The 26,057-nt window shown below is 31.6% G+C and overlaps 1 protein-coding gene across 1 annotated transcript in view; it reads right to left on the minus strand.

Annotated features, from left to right (window-relative positions):
- Positions 1-1,323: 1,323 nt before the first annotated feature.
- The window catches only part of LOC123703159 (protein Wnt-7b-like), a 76,938-nt gene continuing 52,204 nt past the window's right edge, over positions 1,324-26,057 (minus strand). The window contains exons 3-9 of the mRNA XM_045651070.1: positions 20,434-20,565; positions 19,673-19,770; positions 8,220-8,331; positions 7,536-7,692; positions 2,491-2,690; positions 1,966-2,108; positions 1,324-1,621 (exon numbers count right to left, since the gene is read on the minus strand). Coding sequence (XP_045507026.1) covers positions 1,470-1,621; positions 1,966-2,108; positions 2,491-2,690; positions 7,536-7,692; positions 8,220-8,331; positions 19,673-19,770; positions 20,434-20,565 — 994 coding nt within the window. The 3' untranslated portion in view covers positions 1,324-1,469. The remainder of the gene's footprint in view (positions 1,622-1,965; positions 2,109-2,490; positions 2,691-7,535; positions 7,693-8,219; positions 8,332-19,672; positions 19,771-20,433; positions 20,566-26,057) is intronic.

Genomic DNA, 26,057 nt, shown 5'->3' on the forward strand with positions numbered 1-26,057 from the left:
TCATTAAGATTTAGGTGTAAAGGCGAACAATTGAATTATGTAGGTAATAGGTATGTATATGAGTGGGGAAAACCTAGATTGTATTTGGAGCTATATATTGGTAATTTGGTAACAATTTCCTTACCTTTTCTAGCATCGTTTCAGAAAATAGGTGGAAATTAAATATGTTTTTAAATGAAACAAAATATGATACATGGAAAATTTTTATTACTTTTTACGTGGTATGAATAAGTTAGGCCTTAATCTATACGGAATGCATTAATATTAAGTACTTGAAAAGAATATTATCCAGTATGACCTTATAATTTTGTTTTTTTTTTTTTGCTTTAGGCCGCCTGTCCATCTGCAAGAAAACTTCCGCGAGAAATGTCCGACAGTCCGTCCGACAGCAACTTGCAAGTCTAATTCCGCGTTTCCACCTGCAAGTAGACTTGCAAGTTGCTGTCAGACAGACTGTCGGACATTTCTCGCGGAAGTTTTATTGCAGGTGGAAACGCGGCCTTATAGATGTAACGGAGTTGCCATGTTTTATTTTTATCAACAATTAGGTACATATTTCATTGTTTTGGACGATACTATAATTAAATTTAATAAAAACAATGGATACTTTTAAGATAATAAATGGTCATACAAGACATTCCATAGTGCATAATCTTAAAGTTACATTTTAAAGCCGCTGAGTCTTCACATTGAACGCATTACAATTAAATTGTTAATAATAAAATACTGGTGGCATATTTACATTAAACTTATGAGTAGTTTATGCTTCGACTAATGTGTTTTACTTAAAATAACTAAACGCGCCCAATGTTTCATAAATTATATTATGCACGAAAACTTGGCTATGGATTTCGGACAGCGTTAAAAAATTTAGTCCAAATTAAACAATGCTCGCTTGTATCTTTGTCTTTAATAACGCTATCTGCAAAATATGTATTTTGATGAGCATTATAGTGTTTGTTTTCAGTATTTTTGTAAGATAAATAGAGGCTAATAATTTATCTTACAAAAACACTCGTCTCGAAAGATTCATCATAATTGTCTCATTCTTTGATGCATGTGCATAAAAAATAATAAAGAGCGTGTCTCGAGTCCTTGTAAAAATTGTACCTAGTTCTTTTTTGATGGCACTAAAAATAAGTAGAAGAATAAACTGTCGAAGTTTGTAATATAATAATATAAACTGATTATGATATTGTGTGTTATTTAATAGATATTTATTTAAAAAAAAAAAAACGACCGCTTTACTTTATTAAACAAAGACACATTGTGCTTATAACATTGTACTCATTAAAAAAATCATAACAATATTAGTAGTCTATTTTAGAAGTCATCATAATATACAACAATTCTAATAGGTACTAAAAACTGCATTTCTCAAAACACACCGAATACACATTTAATACAAAAACAGTTCACAAGATGGCGCTGATGTCAATAACAATACCATAGACAAACACTTTATAAAGTCACTTGCACACGTGTATTTCTGTGCGAGTTACACATTTCTCGCACGAAACGCGACAACACCAGTGGAATTTGCACCGGCATTTGGATTCTTCGACTGATTGAATTGTGTTGTATCCTCGACCACAGCAGAGAGTTTCACAACCGTTTTCACCTGGAAAGAACAACGTTTATTATTCAGTTTATTCGTATAATTATAATATTATACTATCTGTGGGCTAGTTATAAAAAGTTTGAAGGAGTACGTAAAGTCATAGACGCACTGTTAAAGGTACCTACGTGTATAAATCGTACTCATACTGCCGTTTCAAAAAATGGATGTAGCCTGGCTATAACTGCATAATACAAATTTTATAGAAGGACCACAGAAAATATATCTCTGTATGTAACAGACTGACATTATTAGAACGGAAGATTGAAAAGCAAGAAATTTAATCTATACCTAGTTACATAACTGCATAATAACTATAGAATGAGTAGAAGGAAATATGACGTCACCTCTTGACGTTCGATTGCAGTGTCTTCCATGAGTTCCAAAGGATCCAGTTAAAGGATCAGCTTCACAATACGATGGGGAAGGTTCCAGATACACTAGTTCTGATTTGCGCGGCTGCCTGCCGATACCTGCGTTTTGTCTTGGCCTGAAATTGGAAATCATGATTACATGATAAGACATCGCGTAATTATAATTCGAAGTAAAAAGTGTAAAGAATCTAGAACATTTCTGGAACATCCAATAACACATTTTATAGCTCTACTCCACCTTTCTATTTAAACGTAGTTTATGATCACTACGGTACCCTATGGATCCCTATGGATTGTCAAACCTAAAAACTTAAAAAGTTTCCTGACAACATAATATATTCAATGAAAAAGTTAATTATCATTTTGTACAACATCAATTAACATTAAGATTACAAAACAAATAAAAAAGTCAGTTGGCACTTCGTTAAACATCAATTTATAAGTATGTTCCTAGACTAAAATAGTCATAGAGACTACAAATCCAAAAAACACACCTACCTCCGTATTACCAAATGCGTCTGCGGCGCGTGTGTGGCCGGCGGCGGGTGGGGGGCGACCAACCGTGCGCGGTGGTACTTCTCTCTCAGTGCGGCTCCGACCGCGCGAAAGGGCGGTAGTGCGCGCCAGCAAGTACGCAATGCGCAAGAGCCGGACACGCCGTGGCATTTGCACTCGCGGCGGACTAGGTCTTTTACCATCTGGAGAATTAATATAACTTAATACAAACCGATAAAATAATAATCATAATGATGTAAAACACAGGTAATTGCCTGACGTTATGCGTGAGAGTGGAAGAGCGCGGCTCATAGACGACTGTTGTTTGTTTAAAATACAGTATTATTAGTATATTATAACCTGTGTATTATGTGTTAACATACCTACTCAATTGATTTTATTTCATAATATTTATAGTTCTATTGAACGGTATCTGATAAGAAGACAACAAGCCAAGAAACTTACACTTTTCATCTTCCCCTAGTTTCTGTCACACTGCACACATACAAATTAAATTGTAAGTAACATCCTGATGTTGATATTCAGGAAGGTTTTTGCACATCTACGAAATCTATACCACACCAAAAGCTGGATACCTACTTTTGTCTATGAAACGAGTGGGCAATCTGGCTGCCGCTTTCACAAATGTAATAAATAATAATTTTTCAATTGACAAAGTATTTATATTTAAAAAAAGTTATTTATTTCCAGTTTTATAATCGTGTCTACTTCGATGAAGTTAATGGGCACTTCCAAATTCCAATTAGTGGTCATGCCTTTACTTTACTATCTATAAAACAACAAATGGTTGCATGTTCATTAAGTATACAAAGCAAAAATAAAACAGTAGCCGTAAGTACGAATAAATTGATTAAAAACAGGATTAAACACCTTTAATGCACTTTGAGTACTTGCTTCGTTTTATATTATCTGTTGCATGCGTTTTGTTTTATCTGTATACATGATTACCGTTGCGTGTTGGCGCGAAAAAAAATACAAAAAATGACGTTTAAGTGGCAAAATAAAAGGTAGTAAAGGCTGAGATGAAATTATTGTAAACAAATTTGTTAAAGATCTCGTTTTGAGATATGAAACGTAAGTTTCTTTTGTGTTTATTTCAATTTTAAGTGTTTTTTCCCTCACCATTGATTGATCATTTTGGCATAGAAAATTAAGATAGTTATTTAGTAACTCGGTACCTAGGTACCAATACTATAGATTAACTAATACTTATCTTACTATCTGACTAATCTATAGAATACTAGCGGTCCGTCCGGCTTCGCCCGTGGTACATATTATTTCGCAATAAAAGGTAGCCTATGTTCATTCTCAGGGTGTAAAGATTGTCTGTGCCAAATTTCATCAAAATCGGTTGAGAGGTTTATGCGTGAAAACCATACATACATAATTACAAAGTTTTCCTCCTTATAATATTAGTATAGATTATAGATTAGGTAATTGACGGAAAAAAACTTTTTACAAATACATAATTTCATATTATTCTAGATATTATTGAAAGGTATTTAAGTAAAATAATAATATACTTAATATTATAAACTCGTTTATAAAATACTTGACGGGAGGTCCACTTTTACAATAAAATTGTCCATGTAGTTTGTACAACCGAATAAAAATTAATATAGGGCTGTCTTTTTAAAGTAAATTATGTATCTACAGACTACAGCTACTTAATGTATCTAAATTAGTGATTAGATATTCTTATCATTGTATTTAATACACTTTTGATTCGATTTAAAAGAATAATAATTTGTTTCACAATCTCTGAATTAAAATTTGATAAAGAGCGATTTGACTAAAATAAAACATTTAACTATGACATTGCTAGGAAGCCAATCTAATCTTGCGTAAGTTTATAGATAAACTAGCTGTGCCGCGCGGTTTCACCCGCATTGCTCCGCTCGTGTTGGTCTTAGCGTGATGATGTATAGCCCTATAGCCTTCCTCGATAAATGGGCTATCCAACATCGAAAGAATTTTTCAAATCGGACCAGTAGTTCCTGAGATTAGCGCGTTCAAACAAACACTTCAGCTTTATAATATTATAGTATAGATAAAAAATAATTGTAGGCTCACGCAGCTAAGTGCCTGTCATTCAAATATTTGTCTCTTATGACAAATATTTTCCCAAACATTTTCCCCAGAAAAACATATTAAAATAACTTACAATAATTATTATTTTGAAACCGACTTCAAACTTAAAGTAGCAGCCCTATTTCACGGGTAGCCCTTAGGGTAATTGCGCCCTTCGACACACGTAACATCGTTTCGCACAATATCATAATTGGACCCCCTGGCGTCAAAGTCGTCGAACGAATATATTAGGAACAGTTTGGGTCTATGTAAATCAACTTTGGATATCTATGTAATAAATACTTTTAAGATATATAATTATTTCTGGAAACTTCGATATTTACAAAGGTAGGTAGCAGGTAGCTTATTATGTTTTAAATGTTTTATATTGCAAAAATTTGAAACTTAGGAAGTGATGTAAACTTATGAATATTGATTAAATAATTATGATGTATAGAAAAAATTGGAAGATATTTTTTTAAATCTATAAGTATCATTCGTTGATCATGCCAAAATCCACACCCTAATTACTTAGAGAAATAAAAATAGTTTATGACCTATTATTATCAATCACTACACAGTATAAAACAAAGTCGCTTTCTCTGTCCCTATGTCCCTTTGTATGCTTAAATCTTTAAAACTACGCAACGGATTTTGATGAGGTTTTTTTTAATAGATAGAGTAATTCAAGAGGAAGGTTTTAGTATATAATTTATTAGGTTTTAGAAAGCGGGCGAAGCCGCGGGCGGTAAGCTAGTAATAAATAAAATTAGAAACATTGGCTGAACCTTGAAAGCCTTTTCAGGAGCGCTTATATCAAGTGTATTTTATGCGTTTTGTTCAAAACCTTTATCAATTCTACGATTAAATGTATGCAGTCCCACACAATTTGTTTAAAATTTACGCTAAGTTCTATATCACTAGGTACTTAATTTTACGTATTTTGTTCTACGACTAAATGTATGCAGTTCCACATAGTTTATTTAATATTTACGCAAAATTCTATATCACTACTTAATTTAACGCATTAAGTTCAAAACCTTTATCAACTCTACGACTAAATGTATGCAGTCCCACACAAGATCGTTTGATTGAAAGCTAAAACGTCCCTTGCAATTTGTGCACCGTTCAAGGAAATCATTCGAAGAAATTGCTCCAATATTACATTCAAAGATTATACACTTAGTTGGAATGCTTCACTAAACTACATAAAACGTATGTGGTAGTTAGATGTTTCTTATAATGGTTTATTTGATTGCTGCAATTAATACTAATGCAATGGAGCGAAATCTTTTACTATTTATATGAAACGGTTTTTAAATGCTCGATGGTTTTAATGATCAATTTAATAGATAGGGGTAGATACAGACGTTAATTACATTAAGCGCAAATCATAGAAATATCAATTTAATAGATACAGAAGTCAATTACACTAAGCGCAAATCATACTAAGAATTAAAATTAATAGGGTTCATCTCTTTTTTTCAAGGTTTATAAATAAAACATTGACGCACTATAAACAACAACATTGTTTATTATACTTTAATAAAATGTAACTAATGCCACAGATAATATAATATCTTACTTGTATACTCCTGTGCAAAATATATTATTACTAGCTTACCGCCCGCGCTTTCACCCGCTTTGTCTAAAACCTAACCTTCTTCTTGACTCACTATTAAAAAAAAACTGCATCAAAATCCGTTGCGTAGTTTTAAAAGCATACATGTCTACTATGTCCCTTACATAGGGACAGAGAAAGCGACTTTGTTTTATACTATCTAGTCACTAGTGATTATTTTTTGAATACGCCTATGTACTTAATATTATAATAAAGAAGAGATATTTGTTCTAACTAAATATATGGCGTATCAAAATAACGGATATGTCTTGTTATGCTCATAGCTTGTTACTGGTTTATCTATGGAGGAAGTTATGGAACAAATCGATGGAATAACTTAGAAATTACACGCTGTTTCAAGTAACTGGGTTATAACTTATAAGTATATTTCTAATGACAGTGTTGGAGTGAAGATTCAATTGCACTACATGACAGTGTTGGAGTGAAGATTCAATTGCACTACATAAGTCAATTACAAGTATTTTTCACAGTGTATTAATCACTACATAGTAAAACAAAGTCGCTTTCTCCGTCCCTATGTCCCTTTGTATGCATAAATCTTTAAAACTACGCAACGGATTTTGATGCGGTTTTTTTAATACCTAGATAGAGTGATTCAAGATGATGGTTTTAGTATATTATAATTTATTAGGTTTTAGACAAAGCGGGCGAAGCTGGGGGCGGTAAGCTAGTAACAAATAAGTAAGAAGATCGTAGAGTTTACTTAATTTCATACTAGTGAAAATTCTCCTAAATTTATATCGCCTGTGGTCAAAAATCGGTCATACGAAATCAGAAAACTTCTTGGAATATGCGCAACACTTTCGTGAGGATCATCACATGATATATATTATGTAATTTAGGATTCTCTATAGGATATACAGACAAACATTCGTCTGTATAGATTTCAATATTATTTTATTCTGCTTTCCTTTATTCAAAACTATTTATATAACAAAGCATTTCCACGAAGTAGATACGTAGTAATGATTTAGTAATTTGTGGTACTAGTCCGAAAACCTTATTTTCTTTCGTTATAGAAATACGAGACTTTACTCAAATATTTACAACTCTTTATGGAACAACTAGCTTCCGCTCACGACTTTGTACGTGCATCCCCGTTTTTCCCCGTTCCCACAAGAATTTCGGGAAATCCTTTCTTAGCGGATGCCTACGTCCTAATATCTACCTGCATGCCAAATATCAGGCCGATACTTCCAGTGGTTTGGGCTGTGCGTTGATAGATCTCTATATCAGTCACCTTTGAGTTTTATATATATAGATATGTGAGGGTGCATAAACATGCAAAAAAGGTGTATAATCTGACCTCGCTCACCTTCCTTCCCACTCGGTTATTGTGTAGATTCATCAAGCTCCTCGCATCAGATTCTATCTCCCTGGAGTCGAGGAAGCGTCTCGCGAACCTGGCTCCATAGGCTGCTTCACCACAACCACCCCATTGGAATTGGTCGGATGGACTGGGTGCGCGGCGCCTAGGCGAAAGGAAAATATTTGTATAGAAATTTAAGAAATTGTAGTACAATAGAAACTTTAGGACGAATTTGAAGGGGTATCCCAAAAATTCGAGTTACAGACTCGAATTATCGAAGTTAGACTTAAAGATGATATTTGATTATCTATTAATAATGCTTATTAATACGTATTTAGTCACGGGTATTTGTCTGTCTGTAATCATGCTCGCTGTAATAATATCAGTTCTATTACAGCTTAGGAGAAAAGCTTCGACGTGATAAGAAATTCTGTAATCCCGCTGGAGATGGAGATAATATGTTTATTACTATTTTACGCGAAAACCACTGAACGGATATTGATTATATGTACTTGTTATTGGAAGTAACTTATGGATCCGAATCACACATAAGCTATACTTATTTTATCGCGGGTTTTTCCACGCGTGAATCCGCGCGCTATCACTAGTTTACCATTATTAAAAAGTGGGTACATAATAGTCATAATATATCATACTTTAGTATATCAAACTTTAGTGGTTCAAGCTTACCGATTAGAAGAGCACCCGCAAGCTGGCAAATCGCCTCTCGCGCAGGCCGTGCTGAGCGCATGCGTGACTCCGGCTGATGTGATTGCGTATGTGAAGGCGGCTTCTCTTGTGGCTGCAATAGATTTAATATTGAATATGTTTGAAGGTTTATAGTGTGAAGTTAAACATGTATTAATGGAAATTTTGGTCGTGCATGCTGAACAAATTTTAAATATATTTGGTGGATTGGTTTTTCTAAGTTATGTCCATTGGTTATGTCCTAAAATTTTACGCAATTCTAAGCTTTTCTTATCTTTTGCGGAAAAATAAAATAAAGTGACTCGTAATTTGTAAAATAACTCGTGCTGTTTTCGATATCGTTGATAAATGATTTCTGTCTGATTTATTTTTGATTAATATTTATTTTGGACCACTAACGCTATGCACTAATTGATCCGAGCCGAGCTATGTTATAAAATAAAGTTGACAACAAGATGGCGCCTTGACTTTTGTATTCCTTTTTTAAAAAGCATAATATGCATATCTTTTTACGATTGGAAATAGAAGTATTGTGTTAATTTGGTTGATTATGAAACTTTATTGATTGGAATACGTGAACTATAAATAAAGTGTGATCGTGGGAACGGTCAGACATATGATATTTATCAAGAAGCTGTCATGTCGGCGTCTCTGTAATGAGTCAATTAGGAGTCGATTGTAAGGTTATGTTTACTTGGTTTTGAGGTTTCATTTGTATACAGAAATGCTCAGCATTAAAGCGTGTTAATAGAAAAGACGCAGATTTTACAGACTTCGAATTTGCTAGGTACATATTTTTATATATCTTAGCTGAGTATCTTGAAACCAACTATGTTTGCTTCTTTTCGCAGTGATAATTCTAAATCTATTTTGCGAAAAATGTGAGTAATCCACCTGATAGGTATTTACGATTTTACCCAGGTATCAAATTATCTTGTATTCCAAGTTCTAACGATATTCAAATTACCTATACTTGTTATACCTACTTCCGATAAATTTTTAAGTTCAACACATTTTGCCTTACATTTTCCTTACTACAGAATACAACTGCAGAATTTCAAAATAATAGTGGATACGAATGGTGTAATCAATGTTATTTTTACGCATGTTTAGGTATACGTTTTGTTAACCATTTGTACTGAAAACTTTCCGTAAATATACAATCAATAAATGTTTATACGAACCCTTGTAACTGCAGTTGTAAACAACCCAGTATGAAATTGGTTAATCATAGACAATTTGAAAAGTGTCTCCCAGACCATAGACAAGGTAAATGTAAATAAAACTAGTATTTATTAATGGATGGGGTTGATATCCTGATACTGAAACTTGTTTACGAGTGAGACAACGTATTTACATGACTATATTGAGAAGAAAACATTATTATTTTATAATATTTAATCGAGAATCTATTATTATAATAAGGCATTATGGCGAAAGCACGGTTTACAAATTCATTTTGCCATTACATTATACTTACATATCCAAAATCTGTTTAAGCGTTTAGGAGGTATGATGGAATAAAGATACTAACATTATTTCATACATAATTATATGTATGTATGCACTTCAGGCTTCACGATTTAGCTTGACTGATAGGAGTAAAATTACGTAAAAATTCAAACATATTCGAGTTTAAAATGCCTTTAAATACAATGTTAATAAAAAAAAGATATCGAAAGTACAGATACTTTTTCCGAAATAAAAGCTTTTAGAAGGCTTTTAGGTTTTATATTAAAGTTTGAGAGGTTCAGTGCATGCTTAATATAAACAATGTTGTAGGCAATAAGAATGAATAAATTACGTTTCGTAATAAGTGCCTATTATTCCATTATGTATAATAAAATATTAATTCTCATTACAAAGTTACAAAGGCGTTATTTCCGTATGAAGCTACGCAAAGAGGTTGGTTATCCCCACTTATAAATATGACAGTCAAACCTCTTTATAATATGGTAAAACTATCATAAGTCCGTATTATGTCAATTAAAATGTATGTATATGGCAATAATTAAACCCCCAAGTCGTGAACGGATCATAATTATTGACAGATTTATGGCAATACCATACAATTGTTTTGAATAAATGAATTTTCTATGCAATCAAGATAATGTTTGAAATCATAATTAGTTGAAACAATAATAAATACATCAAGATGTTATTCCGATGGGTTCATAAATATGAAAGATGGGTACAGGTGTTTGTATAAAGTGTTTGTATATTTTTTTGTTGAAATCGTTATTTTTATATAAAGAAATATTATGATGACTGATGACAAATTATTATTAGTACACTCATAATATATTATGTATACTATATAGTTAAGAGTACTGAAAAATAGTACTCACTTCGGAGCGCTGTAAAACCTTAGCTATTTACATAATGAAAAATTTTGTATGTAAAAGTTGTTCCTCGAAAAACAATCTACAAAAATGGTCTGATATGATTTCTTCGTACAATAATAAAAAAAGTTTTACTGAAAAATATAAATATCTCTAATTTCTGAAAATTTTCTCTTATAACTTTTTTATTTGTAGTTCTATGACAATAAGTCACTGGACCAAAGTTGTAGAGAATTTAATTTGCAACAAATAATGTTAACAATTTTTTTTATTAGATAAATAGTTTAAGAGATATATCATAAAAACCATATCAACCGCTATTTTCAAGATGGCGGCCGTGGGACAAGGGTGGCGACCCCACAAACTTGGTTTTCGCTTTTCACTGACCCCCCCTACACATAAAAAAAATAAAATTGCGTCCTCTAAAAAACGCAAGGTTAGGCCTAAAAAATGTAACATTTCTGGACTAATAAATATGTCAAATTATCAATCTTTTAAAATGTCAACATAATATTGTTTAATTATTTTAGGGCTGATTTTTCAAACCTTGTTTAAAACTTCTTCATATACTACTACTATATCATCTTTTATTGCGAAATATGTACCACGGGCGAAGCCGGGGCAGACCGCTAGTACTTCATATTATTATTAACTTTTTTCTCAATCTAGAATTCGCTGTTTGCTACAATTTCAATATTTTGCAGAAACATAACTTTAATTTACTTAACATTATAATATTTCATGATAACAAAAACAAGGCTATTAAACGGACATTAATATTACAAACACAATTAATCAAAGTGTTCAATTAAGACATTATTACCGTTTCATTTGGTTCGTGTTGCCTCTGACCTTTGATTATTGTGAAAATATCGATTGTTATTTATTTGTTTTAATTAAATATAGTGTTTTAGACTTATTGTGTCTGTGCTTTTATAGAAGCTTTTGCGATAGATAAAAGTCAATGAAATTATTTTTATTGAAAACTAGCGGTCCGCCCCGGCTTCGCCCGTGGTACATATTCACGTTTTCTCTACATAAGAACCATCCTCGAACTTCAAGGAATATTATAAAAAAAGAATTAACGAAATCGGTTAAGCCGTTCTCAAGTTATGCGCTTACCAACACATTTTGGGATTCATTTTTATATTATAGATTATAGAAGATCTAAGGCTTTGTTCATATCGTTTACGAAAATAGCTTTAATTTTATTTCAGGTATAGCCTCATCGGTCTACTGTGGCTATAACGTAGCACGTTAACGTAATTACCTACATAACTGCTTGTATATTTCAGTCATGTGATCTTCGAGTTTATGGAAACTGACATATTAAAACTTACATTTGCAATAAAATAACGGATTTTTCTTATGCAATTATTATAAAGTCTTACCTACTAAAAATCATTCTATAATTTCTAAAACTATGCGTATTTTATAAATATTTAACTTCACCTAAATCGCACAATAAACTCTATTTACTACCTACGTCTCAATTAACTTTCTTTCCTAATCAAAGACAAATCACTCATTATAAGAACTGTCAATACAAACGTTAGATTGTCAAACAAAATGGCGCCAATTGAAAAGTCAATCGAACTTGTCCGTCAATTAACGTCACAACAAATAAAACAAACTTGAGTGTCTCGCGGGTGTCACAATAGATCCGTGAGCGGTCGGATATCGTGGTCGTGTCGTTGTCGTTACGTGTAAAACTAAAGGACATCGTGTATAAGAAGTTGTCGAATAATATTATTGAAAAGTATAGGTATATCATTTTGTATTTTGATGAATTTAATAACTGTTTTTATTTTTATTAATTATTGTGTGAATGAAATAGATACGAAAAGCAACTTCTTTCGTGCACGAATTGATTGTAGTCAATTTTCGTAGCAGTACAAAGATGTAAAATGTAAAACTAGTAGATTAATGATTCAGCAAATTAAAAAAAATTAAAAACGTTTTTTTTAAAGCATACACCATGCAAGCAATCACCACTTTACAATTCTTAAGGAAAAATATTTTTTTTTATTTCAACGTATTTTTAGGTCTACGTAACCTAAAGCTCAATTCTTATAATATATAAGATATTATGATTAACATACGATTATTGGATGAACGTGATATCAACGTGATATAATATATAACGGGTTATATTATTAAATTTTATATTTCTTCAATGGGAGCAACTGTTTAAATTTCACAGAAAAAAAGGGAAAATCTTACCGCTCTAAAAGTAGTTTGTTTATACAGCCTCTAGTCCGACTTCCAATGAACTATGAAGTAGATTTTATAAGCTAGTTAACCTCATATATGTTACGGAACTATGATGTTATTAAACGAGCGACAAATTATATCCTCACACACTCGTAAGGTAATGCGTAATTTTGAACCTATCAATTTTGATTGATAACATTCTAAAGATTGATTAAGTTTTTTGCGTGTGTTTCACGTACAAATAGATTAATCATAATTTAATCGACCCGTTCGTTTACTTTACGAGTTTTTTGCGGGAAAAATCAACGATCTGTCAATTATTATTAAACTCATTTTTATTGCGAAGGATCAGCGCTTTTAACACTTTAAATTTATCTATATTTATAAAAATGAATGCCAATTTCCCTTTATCACGACATCGCGCGTGAACAGTTGGACCGATTTCGATGATTCTTTTTGTTGTTGTATTTTCTAGTGTCAGAAAGGATCTTGCGAACAAATTTTGAAAAATTGGTACTAAATAAATTAAGAAAATTGAATGGCCAAGTAAACTTTGTGTTTGACAGTTTGTGCGAAGATAGGACAACGTCGGATCACCTAGTGATTAATAAATTAGTATTTTTTTAACATTTGGATTCTATTGATTATTATACTTACTATATTACAAAAGAAAAAACTATTCACTACACAATATTATTCGTAGACAACAAAGCTTCGAATTCACACGATATAATATAAACCGTTTACAAACATCGACCTTCCGACACCGTTACGACAAATCGTATATTATAAAAGCGTTGAGCAAACACAAGTCAATTAGCCGTGCAGTATAAATCACAGGTGTCAATGTGGGTGTGATATCGTACGTTTATTTGCTTTCGTGAGTGTGTGTTTTTTATTCTTATTTGTATAACAGGAATATGTAAATAAAAAGGTTTTAATGAGCGCGTCTATTAATTTGTTGATTTGTTAGCGATATTGTGTGATTGCTTTTGACTATATATCTTCGAAATTAATCTAAGTTTATTTATAAGCCTATAAAATAAGTTAATGACGATCTGATAGATATTGTGTATGTAAATACCGTAGAGGTTAGTTTATTTTTGATTGTATTTATAATCTGTTTGGTAATTGTATTGTACTGTCAATAAAAATAAGAAAAATATTTTAAACGTTTATTACTTTGTGTGTAAACTCACTTTAAATTGAATGACTTATTTTATTCATTGTAAAATAAATGAATGGAAACGTTATATGTATATTTTGTGTTTTAATATTTCTAATAGTACCTTTTCATTATTTTAAACATAAGAATATTGATGGTTAATTTATGAAAATGAAAAAAAGGACCCGTAATTTAGACATTTCATTGAATGCAAACGCTTATTTGTATTTTTTAAAAATTATTTTATGTTACATAATTTGTCAATATAATTTAGGAACACAGTTAACATTAACTGCAGTAATTTATAAACTTGTGAAAATCACATGTTTCTAAAAGCAGCAGTTTCGGTTGCAAGCTTATTAGTCGCTGCATATTAAACGTGCAGTTATTTGTGTCGTTTGTAACGAATAATAATGAAATATTATGTGTTCTTTGGAGTAATCTAGGTCAAATTTCGATTTAATGGCAGGATCTTATGTAGTTATACCGTCACAGCTCTGGGAACCAAGTGGAGATTTCAGTTATATTATATAAGTACTGCCAAAGAAAAGCAAATAACTTAAAGGCGCATTTTGCTTTTCTCATCACTATGGACTTCTTATGATTTCTCATAGGAAGCCAGTGTTTCCCTCTTAAGTCTTAAGGCTTAGATGTGTTGCTGTGGTGATTAAATTTGTATAAACGAATACAAAATCAGCCATGTTGGTGTATTCCTCAAGTGTTGATTTTCATACGACTTAATTCTTTTGAATATTTATTTCACATGACAACAATATCGTCTATGCACAGTCGAATTAGCAGAGGTCAGTGACATCGTTCCGCGGTCGAAAATCTTCGGTTGCAATCTTAAAATGTCCCTTTTGACATAATTTATTACGAACATAAAACTATGAGAGCGAACTTAAAATTTTGTTGGCATTCATAGAATTTTCTAAGAATACTTGTTGTTAGGTGCTGTTCTTCATCGTTTAATAATATTAATACAGGGGCACTTGATTGAAATTTAGTTACCTAAAATACAGTTACAGTAATTTGTGTTACAGTAAACCCTGTAAAGTTGGTTTTCTTTTATTCTTAACGAAGGTAATGTCAAATTTATGGCCAAACGTTAAACTAACTTCATTTTAATTTTTGTACATTTATAGATTATGGTGTCGAGTACCAATATTACTGAATAGTCTTTTGTGCAGGTGCTATGTGAGCATAATAATTAATAACCATACTGTAGTCTATTAAGTTATGCAAAGCTTTTTAAATTAATTCGAAACTAGATAAATTATGTCTAGTATTTGATCGATTTTTGATGATTCGATAATAAATAGTTATATTATATTTCTACTAATTACATAAAAAAGGTTGACAATATCTGATTTAAAACAACTGTTATAAAAACCAGCTGTTAATCTTAGTTCGATACTGGTTTTAAGTTATTATTAATCACTTTATAAGTTTATCTATTCACTTAATTTTATCAAATACGATGTATCGTAGGACATAAGTAATCGCAAGTAAAGTAGCTTTTAAGTCCCTTTTACATAAACATAAAGCTACTTTTTGCAATGTTGAATATAATTTAAAAAGGAAATGTTCGTAGTCAAATAATGTACTGTAATACTTAAGCATTAGAAAAAAAATTATGTTTACCTTTTCGGTGTAATAATCATAGGTACTCTTAAAAAATTTCGAGAGCTTTTTGCAGAGCTTTTTTACAATTAAAGAGTAATTAACTGTTAAAAGATTAACTGAAAAGAGTAAATAGTAACTGCTTTAAAGAGTAATTAACTGTAGTCATGTAATCAATTCGGTTTTTGTTATGTTTTTCAATCGTCTAATTTTCACATAGGAATCGCGACTAGAAAGATGTAATTTTTTCTATATTTATTATGGAAAATGTAAGCTTATAGTTTACAATTTGCTCAGATGTGTTGAAATACCGAGTGCAGTGCAGTTTGTTTTACGCGCATACTTTTGCACTATAGCATCCAAATAACAATATACCTAGGTATACATTGACTTTAATAACAATATACATTGACCACTTTAGCCGAAACTCATTCACAACTTGGCACCCCCCCAGTGATTGGCACTTGAGGTTTAACGTGCAATTATTATGGTTCGCTGACTAATTACCAAAAATAAAATTTACCAAATAATGCCCCCATTATTTATGGGCAACACTAAATGGTAGTTATGAATTTTAATAACTCGTAACACGGAGAAAAAAAATCTTTTCTGTCATGGTTCCGAGCGCAACAACTTTATCGTGATTTTTTAACAAATTTTGCAAATACTGGGTAAGTTTGTAAGTTGTTTTTCTTTGTTACTAGATTAATAAATGATTGGTGTGTTGTTTGTACTTGTTAATGAGTTATTAAATTACAGTTTTAAAGCAAAATTTGTCATAAAAATCTGTTGATTATTGAGTTTTTGGGGTGCCAATGACTATGAGTCAAGTTTTGTATGAGAGTACAGTTTTTTGGCACGGGGGCCAATGAATAGATAACGGTTTAACAATTATCCATGTTAGATTTTGGACTTTATAAGACGTGTATTAAAAGTTATATTCATAAAAAGCCAAATTATGTTGATAGTGAGTCCGCATCCAAATTTTGGCAGGGCCAATTATTGTACTTTTAAGGCGATTGGCAGGGCCAATCATTATACTCGTATGGTGCCAATAATTATACCTACTTTTAATGAAGAGTAGTAGTGATGTGCTAACGTTCATGTGATTTATTAGGTAAATAATTATAATAACAATAACAGGCCTGATAGAAAGTAACATTGCCTCCTACGCAGAAGGTCCTGGATTTGATTTCTTCATAACAAAATCATGTTGTGTCTAAGGTGCTATAACATGTAGGTATGATAATATGTAATTAAAAAAGGTATTTAATTTAGGTAGTAAACACAATTTTGGATGGTGCTGCCCAGATTTTTTTATTATTATTCAATTCAACAAAGATATTCAAGATAAATCATTTTACATCTTGCATTTTTTTCAATCTCTATTAGGGAGAGCGAGAACGTATGCGAGGCTGACCAATCACGAAGCGAGCGGACGCACATTTTCAATTCGATTCTTTAATCTGCATGGCTTTTATCAGTTAATAGATACCTAGCTACTATTTGTTGCAGCATTTTATTATTACAATCCTATTCCCAACACTATTTGTTCTACGTCGTATTGATTGGTATACCATGTGTATAATGATTGGCAGTCATTGTACCTTTCACTATGTTAATCACTATACCAACGAGTGCCAATAATAGTGCCCTGGGGACTTTTTCAATATTTGTTTAATTTTATCATGTAAAGTCTTATTAATACAGCTAAATTTTGATTCGAAATGGTTCCTAATATATTTAACAATCAAATGCCATAAAGTGTCGGGCACTATTATAAACGGTTGATTTTATTCAAGCGTTAAAAGTCAGAAAATTCCTTTAGGTGCCAATCATTGTACCTCTTACCCTACTTACTTTGTGACATTATGGGCCGATTTTTAAACGCTATTTCAAAAATGTATTTTACTTGCCTGTATTTGACAGTTTACATGTGACATTTTAATATGTATGAAAAATATTTAATTGTGGGTATACAATATTACTGTGCCCTGCGGTTTCACCCGCGTGGCTCCGCTTCACCCTATCGGTCTTAGCGTGATGATATAATATAGCCTATAGCCTTCCTCGATAAATGGGCTATCTAACACAGCAAGAATTTTTTAAATCGGACAGTAGTTCCTGAGATTAGCGCGTTCAAACAAACAAACTCTTCAGCTTTATAATATTATATATTACTTTATTTCCAAAGAAACCAATAAATAATATCGCGTTTAGTATTTACCCCCCACTGTTATACTTCCTACGCCACAGCTAAACAAATAAGGAAAATTAGTGATTTTATTAACCTGTTGCTTCATAATATATTGATTAAGAAAAAAGTGCAAAAATATTTATATAAATTTAATTATTTCGGTGGTCAATGGGTTAAAATTCATTGAGGTAGCATTTATTTATAGAGCGTGCCAAATTGTTCAATTTAGTTGTTCAATTTTTAGAGCGTGCTATGTTATTAAGTTATATTTTGTAACGTGACGTTGCTAATAAAAAAAAAATCAAATACATTTCGTGCGAGTAAAAATACTTTATGTTGGATACTACAATATGCTTTTTTATTTGGTGTACAGTAGTGATATAGAGCATAATGCGAATTCTTACATGTATGTTTTACGTGGCGTTTGCTTTGACCGTAATCCTACCTATTATATAGTCGAGCCAATTTAATAGGCAACATTTGACGTCTATCAATTGTATCTACGAAGAGAGGTAACCTGCTTAAAAACATCGATTAAAGTGAATTAATCGATACGGATTTGAAACATTTGTCAATCGAATTTATTAATTTATGATGATTTTTATTCACAAGTAATCAATGCATTCGATTCTAGATGTCAGATTTCGATTTTTAGAGTAACGTCTCTAGTATTTAAAAAGAAAAAAGGTTTATTGACACAAAATTGTAGCGACGTCAGTTCTTCAATTCAGAAATTGTTTATTATGTTTAGTATGGTTTATCAGTAAAATGAAATCTTAAAATTACTTGTATCGGTCAACATTATTATAAATATGTAATCGTAATTGAAAAAAGTTAAGCAAATGTGCAGTTCTAACAAAACGAAATATCATGTTATTCTATGTCGTCGTTACTAGGTTACGTTGTTGAATTTTGTTGAACTGTCAAATGTTGCCTATTAAAATGGCTCTACTATAGTAATTTCATACCTACAACTAGTTACCACTACATGTAAAACAAAATAGGCATTTCTTTGGCAAGATTGAAAAATACCAAAATCGTCGCCTTACTCCATGACGTGACGGTATTGCCATTACGCGAGTTTTACTCTCAACGCGCCTATAGTAGTTTCACTTCAAAATAATAATTACATTTACCTTATATTAAATTCAATTCTATATCAATGAAGATTTAGATTCATAAAGAAGACGAAAAACAACGGTACACCCAAATAGAATTTAAAATATTATGTATACGTAGGTTTTTTACGAGCAACCCCACGGAGACAGACTAATTTAATTTAATCAAGCCTACTATTCTAGTATAAATTATCATTTATAATATTATTCTGTAATGGAATTAGAGAGATGTAGAGAATACTATGAAAATTGTTAATTGTGAATGTGTCAAATCATTTATTAACTTTTACTATGGTAACAGGTAAAAGATATATAATTTTATAGTTTTTGTACTACGTGAAATTTTAATTTTCGTTTAACAAAGATATAGGTTAAACGCAAAAGGCGATGTAATTTTGTTCATATTTTCTTAAATCAAAAAGTTTAATCCAAACTAATATTATAAATGCGAAAGTAACTCTGTCTGTCTGTCTCTTACTCAATTACGCCTTAACTACTGAACCAATTTTCATGAAATTTGGTATGGAGATATTTTGATACCCGAGAAAGTACATAGGCTACTTTTTATCCCGGGAAAATGACGCAATCCCGGAAATCCCACGGGAACGGGAACTATGCGGGTTTTTCTTTGCGAAGCCGCGGGCGGAAACCTATAAGTTATTTATAAATTTCCAACAAAACCCAAAACTCATTGCTGACATAGAATAAAGATTCTAATATTAATTCTTAACTTTATCATATTGTAACAGTTTACGCATACAAAAGTATATACTTACCCAAAGGCATGACATGACCGAAATCATTGCCGTCCCCGATGCCTGTGCAATTCCACCTGTAGCCTCCTAATTGTGAGCGACACTCGGCATACGCCATTCTGGGGAATAATAAATATTGGCAAATTTAATAATTTATTTACAAATGGTTCTACGTCACCACGAGTTAATAACAATAAAATTCATATTGTACATTGAGATATAAAAAGTGAAACGCAAAACAAAAAGTGAAGCGAAATATTAAAGTGAAACGCATCAAATATTATGCCTTCGTGTGTGTTACGATATTGCACAAATAATACAAATAATACGGAAAAGTGCAAAGGAATAACTTTCATCGGTAAGTACCTAACTAGATAATAATTTTTAAAACTTAGTTAGAGCAAAAAAATGGCGCACAGATTTTATTCGTGGTGTCTTCTCCATACGTAGTAATATTAATCTCAATAATATAGTATAGTTATTGTTTTTGTTAAGATGAAGCAGTAGTTTATTATTTGTTTCAAAAGGTATGTTTATAAAGCAACCAGTCGCTTTTTCATGTACCATGAAAAACTTGTGGTCACTTCGTCGATCGTAAGCGATCATCACCTAAGATAAGGCGTCTACAAATTACTAGCCTTCAAAGGGAAAAACTTACAGGCTACACTTTTGATTTTTGATAATCACCGTCACCGATGAAAATTTGTAGACGTAAGGTCTGTACCAGCTTCCCAATAAGAAAGAATACTCTACTTAGAAGAAAATACTCTACATCACAGTACCTCAAACCATCCCCCACAGCAGCGATCGCGGCCGGCGACGACCGGCACATGGCCCGCTGCTTGTCCGTCAATCCGGCGACTCGTGCGCACACCAAGTGCGCTCCTAGCGATACGCCGCCGCAGAGGATGCTTCTGTTGATAAGAAGTGAAGATTTTAATAGATAGATGGGTAAATTCAAAGAACACAAAACGTAAAATACAACTAATACAATATAACAAAATAGCAATAAAAATGTGAGGAGGGACGCCAGGCAAATGTGATAGATACATCGACATTATTTTCTACGTATCTAGTTAAAATACATACAGTTTGATTCAACTTTCGTCAATACCTTCTTTTAACAGCTAAGTAACAAAATTGGTTAGTAACGTAAACATTACCTACAATAAATATATTATGATGATTTGAAAGGAAACTTTTTGGTTAGATTCTAATATCACAAATAGAAAATAAGTGCTGATTTACACAGGGTCAGTAACTGACTACAAATTCGAGGCAAATCAGTGCTGACCCGGAAAAAAACCCTGTGTGAACAGATTTGAAGTCAGTACAGAGGCTTGAAGTCTATGTAAACAGTTAAAGTCAGTCGCGGCGCCGCGACTGACTTGTCTACTGACCCTGTGTAAATCAGCACTAATGAGCAGTAAACACCAGAAAAGGAATTATACAAATCCTCGTGACAATTATACACATTTTCATATATTTACATTTATGACGTTGTTTTTTAACTGCAATGAAATTTCGTTAACATTTCTTCACAATTTATTCGAATAAGAACCATAATCGCGTGGGTTTAGTTTAGCTGTAACATTGATTAAGATGTCTTTGTTAATTCCAACAATTAACGTTTGACTGCGACATGGGCAATTCACACAACGCCTACTGAAACTAAAAGTAGGTTTTTTTTTACATCACGTGAAAGGCAAATACGGAATAATTTATACGTCATTTAATTCTTTTGTTGCAAACATTAAGAAAATATATATATTTTTTAACACTAGTATCAATCAAATCTGTATTTTAAACTAAAAGTCAATTACTGTACATTTATTTCATATCTTCAAAGTTAAGGAAAGGGTTTAACGAAGAAAAACATAAATAATTAGATAAGTACCCAAAATTTTCCACGAAGCAGGTGATATAAAATCCGAATTTTAACACATTTTTACAAATAAACTTTTTAGGTATGTCTGTATTTAATAGTCATTTAGAACTAACTGCTATCCCTGTTATCTAGTAGATATCTCATAGAAAATAACGGAAATATTCACTCCAATAATTTAGTCCAATTTCTCTATAAAAATGTACATATTATAGATGATACAATAATAACCGGAAGTCCCATTGTAGTTTTGCGAACGGAACTGCGCTCAGCATTGTCTCTGTAATGAGATTTGTGCTTATTGACTGCGAAATACATATTCACGTTATAGTACAGGAGCTGGTTGGGGAATTTCTTGGTTATCTGATTTTAAAAATAGATTTGAAGATTAGTTTAAATATAATTGTATATATTATAGTTGTCATTCTCATTTGAAACGGTTAACTGATTTTTATCAAATTTTATATGTATAGGTATTCGATGCCCTCCAGTGACAAGTAAGTCGTAGAAAAATGAATTATAGGTTCAGGTAGTCTGTTTGTTATTTGCTTAAGTTATTACAAAATTATGTAAAAAAATGATAGCTTGTAAAATATTAATGTAAGCAGTTACTTCAATTATGGTTCAATTATTTAGCATCCTACACACTTAATTAATTCGTTATTTATTAATCCAATTAAACATTTATTCCTAAAGAAATATTATACTTCCTGACAAGGCTGTGATAGCCTTAACTGTTACATTTAATTGCTTGTGATCAACATATCCTTAAGAAGATGTATGTGAAATCATATTCATTATTCACTGCTTTTGTTTGAAATAACTCAATATTTTATATGATATAACACTAACAATTAACATTTTTAAATGTTAATTTTTTTGTTCAAGAAAAACAGTTATAATAATACAGTTTTTGTCTGCGATATCGCTCTGAAAATCAGTTTCAACCTAGACTCAGGACTGTTCATAAAAATACATATCAGATAGCATACGTGTAAAAACAACCGTCTCCTATACTATAGTGGTCAATATGCATTGTTATGAAGTTATCTAGTTCAAGTCACAGTTAGTAATGAATGTCACATTAGCAGTAAATGGTACCAATTGTTGAATTCAAATACACTGCCGTTTATTCAAATTATTGCGAATGACATTTGAATTTGAATTTAAATAATTGAGGATTTAAATTGCATTGGATGCATCAAAAACTCCGTATATGTAACTTGTGTTATAAATTGGAAACGTCTTTGTTTATTTGTACCAAAGAAGCCCCGAAACTACTAGTCCGATTTTGAAAATTTTCTCATCAGCACAAGAGTCATATTTCGTAATTCGTTGCATTATATAAAATTACTATTTAATTTTGTAAAATATCTGTTTATTTAGATAAATTTGACCCAGGATCCAGGCACTAGAAAACTAGATTGTTGTTTGACACGATTGTTTGGCCATTTTCAGGCTTTTTAACCTGACATTAAATATGACTAAAATGCACCGTCGATTCAAGTACAAAATTCTATACAGAAGAGAGGCCATGATTCTCATGTTACTTAGTTGCGTTTTTCTGGTCTATAGTTACTAAATCTATCTCGTGGAGTTTAGTAATTTCAGATAAATGAACCATCAAATAATTGCAGTCTAGTTCATTTTACTATTAATAACTTAAAGATCTTCAGTCAGAGATAATGAACTATCCATATAAGATTAATGGTTTAGAGTAATTTATTTCGGAGTAGGTTAATGGTATTTATAATTAAAATAACATTATTAATTTTGACTTTCTCTTTCGGAGTATAAATTAATATAGATGTTGTTATTCTTTCTTTCTTTCAAATTTGAAATAACATCGAAAATAAATAGAAAATTATAGAATGGGCAGCTAATATTGCTATATTGAAACTCTGATATTTATGATTTTTTGGTTAGTCTTGATTTGCCTCGCAGATACTACATTGTTTAAGAAAATCAATGTATTTTTTCTATTTGATTAATTCCCTTATCCCTAAATCGAGATGTGGATCCGTAGTCGGCCATTGGACGAAAATATTGCAATGAGAGGTATGATTCTTTTGGTTTATAAATCGATATTACAAATAAAATCATTGCTACTTTCATTGCTCAAGTCGTCCATAATTCTATCAATTATACTTAGGCTTTCTATAAATCGCATTTAACGATAACAGTTTTTACCAGAATCGTGATAAATAGCAGGAAACATAATTTTCTCTCAATCTATAACGAATACGTCTTTCAAACCGGTGTTACCCACTCGAAGCCTGTCCGTCTGTTCTGAGTTGTATGAATTATATTTAAGATAAGGTAAAGTAGCATTGGTTCACTTTTGAATAAAGCTATTCTGATTGCGAATTATAGTACCTACCAGGCTTTTAGAACATTGCATTGGAGAAGTTGTCATCGAGTTAATTTTGGCGATTTACAAAAACTCGTGAACCCTACAAACTTCAATTATTAGTGTTCACTTGGCGTTCACTATCCTCTCTGCCGTATAATCCTGATACGAATTGACTTTTTTTTAATTAAATCAATAAACGGTTTCGTTCGTAAATATCGATATCGGAAGGACGTTTAACCACTTCACCGGTTTAAAGACTAATTGAAGATAAGACACAAATGCACTATAATTCTGCTAGACGATAGGTATATACGATTATACGAATATTTCAAAATACACATGCGTTTATTATGTATAATGTAATATATTATATATCTCATAATTATTTAGTCCTATTGTGTACTACTTATGTACCTACACATTTTTGTTAACAGCTCGAACAGATAGAAAATAGGACATAAATTCAAATCTGCATTTTTGAAGTTAAAAATACATTGATTACACGTGTTTATATAAATTAATATTGATTAATGAAACTAAAATTGATAGTCCGTACTATTAATATTGGTTTTAAAATGAAATATGTATGGAGCCAGTCTGCCCACGCCAAGGGCCAATTAATTTGTGATTTATTGACTGAAAATTGATTTTATTTATTGTACGCGGTAATTGAAATGAATATTTTAAAGTTTTAGCAATATTTGAGGACTTGGTAAATGTGCGGTTGTAAGAACGATTCTAATCTAATATTTATACGGTACTAGCTGTGCCGCGCGGTTTCACCCGCATTGCTCCGCTCCTGTTGGTTTTAGCGTGATGATATATAGCCTATAGCTTTCCTCGATAAATGGGCTATCTTACACCGAAAGAATTTTTCAAATCGGACCAGTAGTTCCTGAGATTAGTGCGTTCAAACAAACAAACTCTTCAGCTTTATAATATTAGTATAGATTCATAAACAATGGATGTTGTATATTATGCAAAAGATTTGTAATCTTTGTCAATTAAATTAATTTATCGAATTTGCCATTTTATTAATATTAAACTACCTACCGTTTATCTTGTTTTCTCTCCATAAGAACCTTCCTTGTGGCATTAACAAAAACGTTAAAAAATATTTGTCCCTAAAATCTGTAGACTAACGTTGATCCGTTTTCCAGTTGTAAGCAACAAATGTGATGATTCATATTCATTTTATAGATAATTTATAAAAGGTTTAAAATTACACCCTAAAATTCAAATTTTTTTATCCTTCTAATTAAGCGTAAGAGTAATATTTCAAAGAAATCCAGTAGCAATTGATGTGTAAAGTGTATAATGTGACAGCGGTTGACAGACGATACTGCCACCACAGATAACATAAACCTTATGTAATCGTTTTGTTATGATTGAACTTGTTAAGAGCAAATTTACTGAAAATAATGAGATATTATATCATATTTTTCATATTTATATCATACTAGCGGTCCGCTCCGGCTTCGCCTGTGGTATATATTTCGCAATAAAAGGTAGCCTTTGTTCTTTCTCAGGGTCTAAAGATTGTCTGTGCCGAATTTCATAAAAATCGGTTGAGAGGTTTAAGCGGGAAAGCGTAACAGACAGATAGAGTTATTTTCGCATTTATAACATTAGAAGGGATTTTTTTTTTACCCGACTGCCAAAGAAGGAGGGTAATGTTTTTCGAGTGTATGTAAGTATGTATGTATGTCTTTTCCTTTGTGACCACCTGTAGCCTAAACGGCTTGATGGATTTTGATGTATGAGGTATCGTTAGATTTGTCTTGATTACGGGAGTGTCATAGGATACATTTTATCCTAAAAGTCCCACGGGATAAAGACATAATAATATTTTTTCTAAATTTCCCTTTAAAAAAATATGTATGCGGTATCATTAGATTCATTTCAATCACGGGAGTAATTAATATAGGATTTTTACTCTTTTTTTAGTGTGCAGTCGGGTATTTTGTTTTTTTAATAATTATCAACACTTGTATAATTGGCTCTTAAACTTATTGAAATCGAATACGAACATAAACATAGAAACAACATAACCATAGAAAGTGCACCAAAAATGATATTTCTACTGTATTTTTTTGTTAGGACGAAATGTACAAAATGGAAATTTTGAAAAAAAATTGTTTTTTTTTTGTGAACTCCGATAGATTTAT

Source organism: Colias croceus, chromosome 25, assembly GCF_905220415.1.
Source record: "Colias croceus chromosome 25, ilColCroc2.1".
In the NCBI taxonomy this organism is placed as follows: domain Eukaryota; kingdom Metazoa; phylum Arthropoda; class Insecta; order Lepidoptera; family Pieridae; genus Colias; species Colias croceus.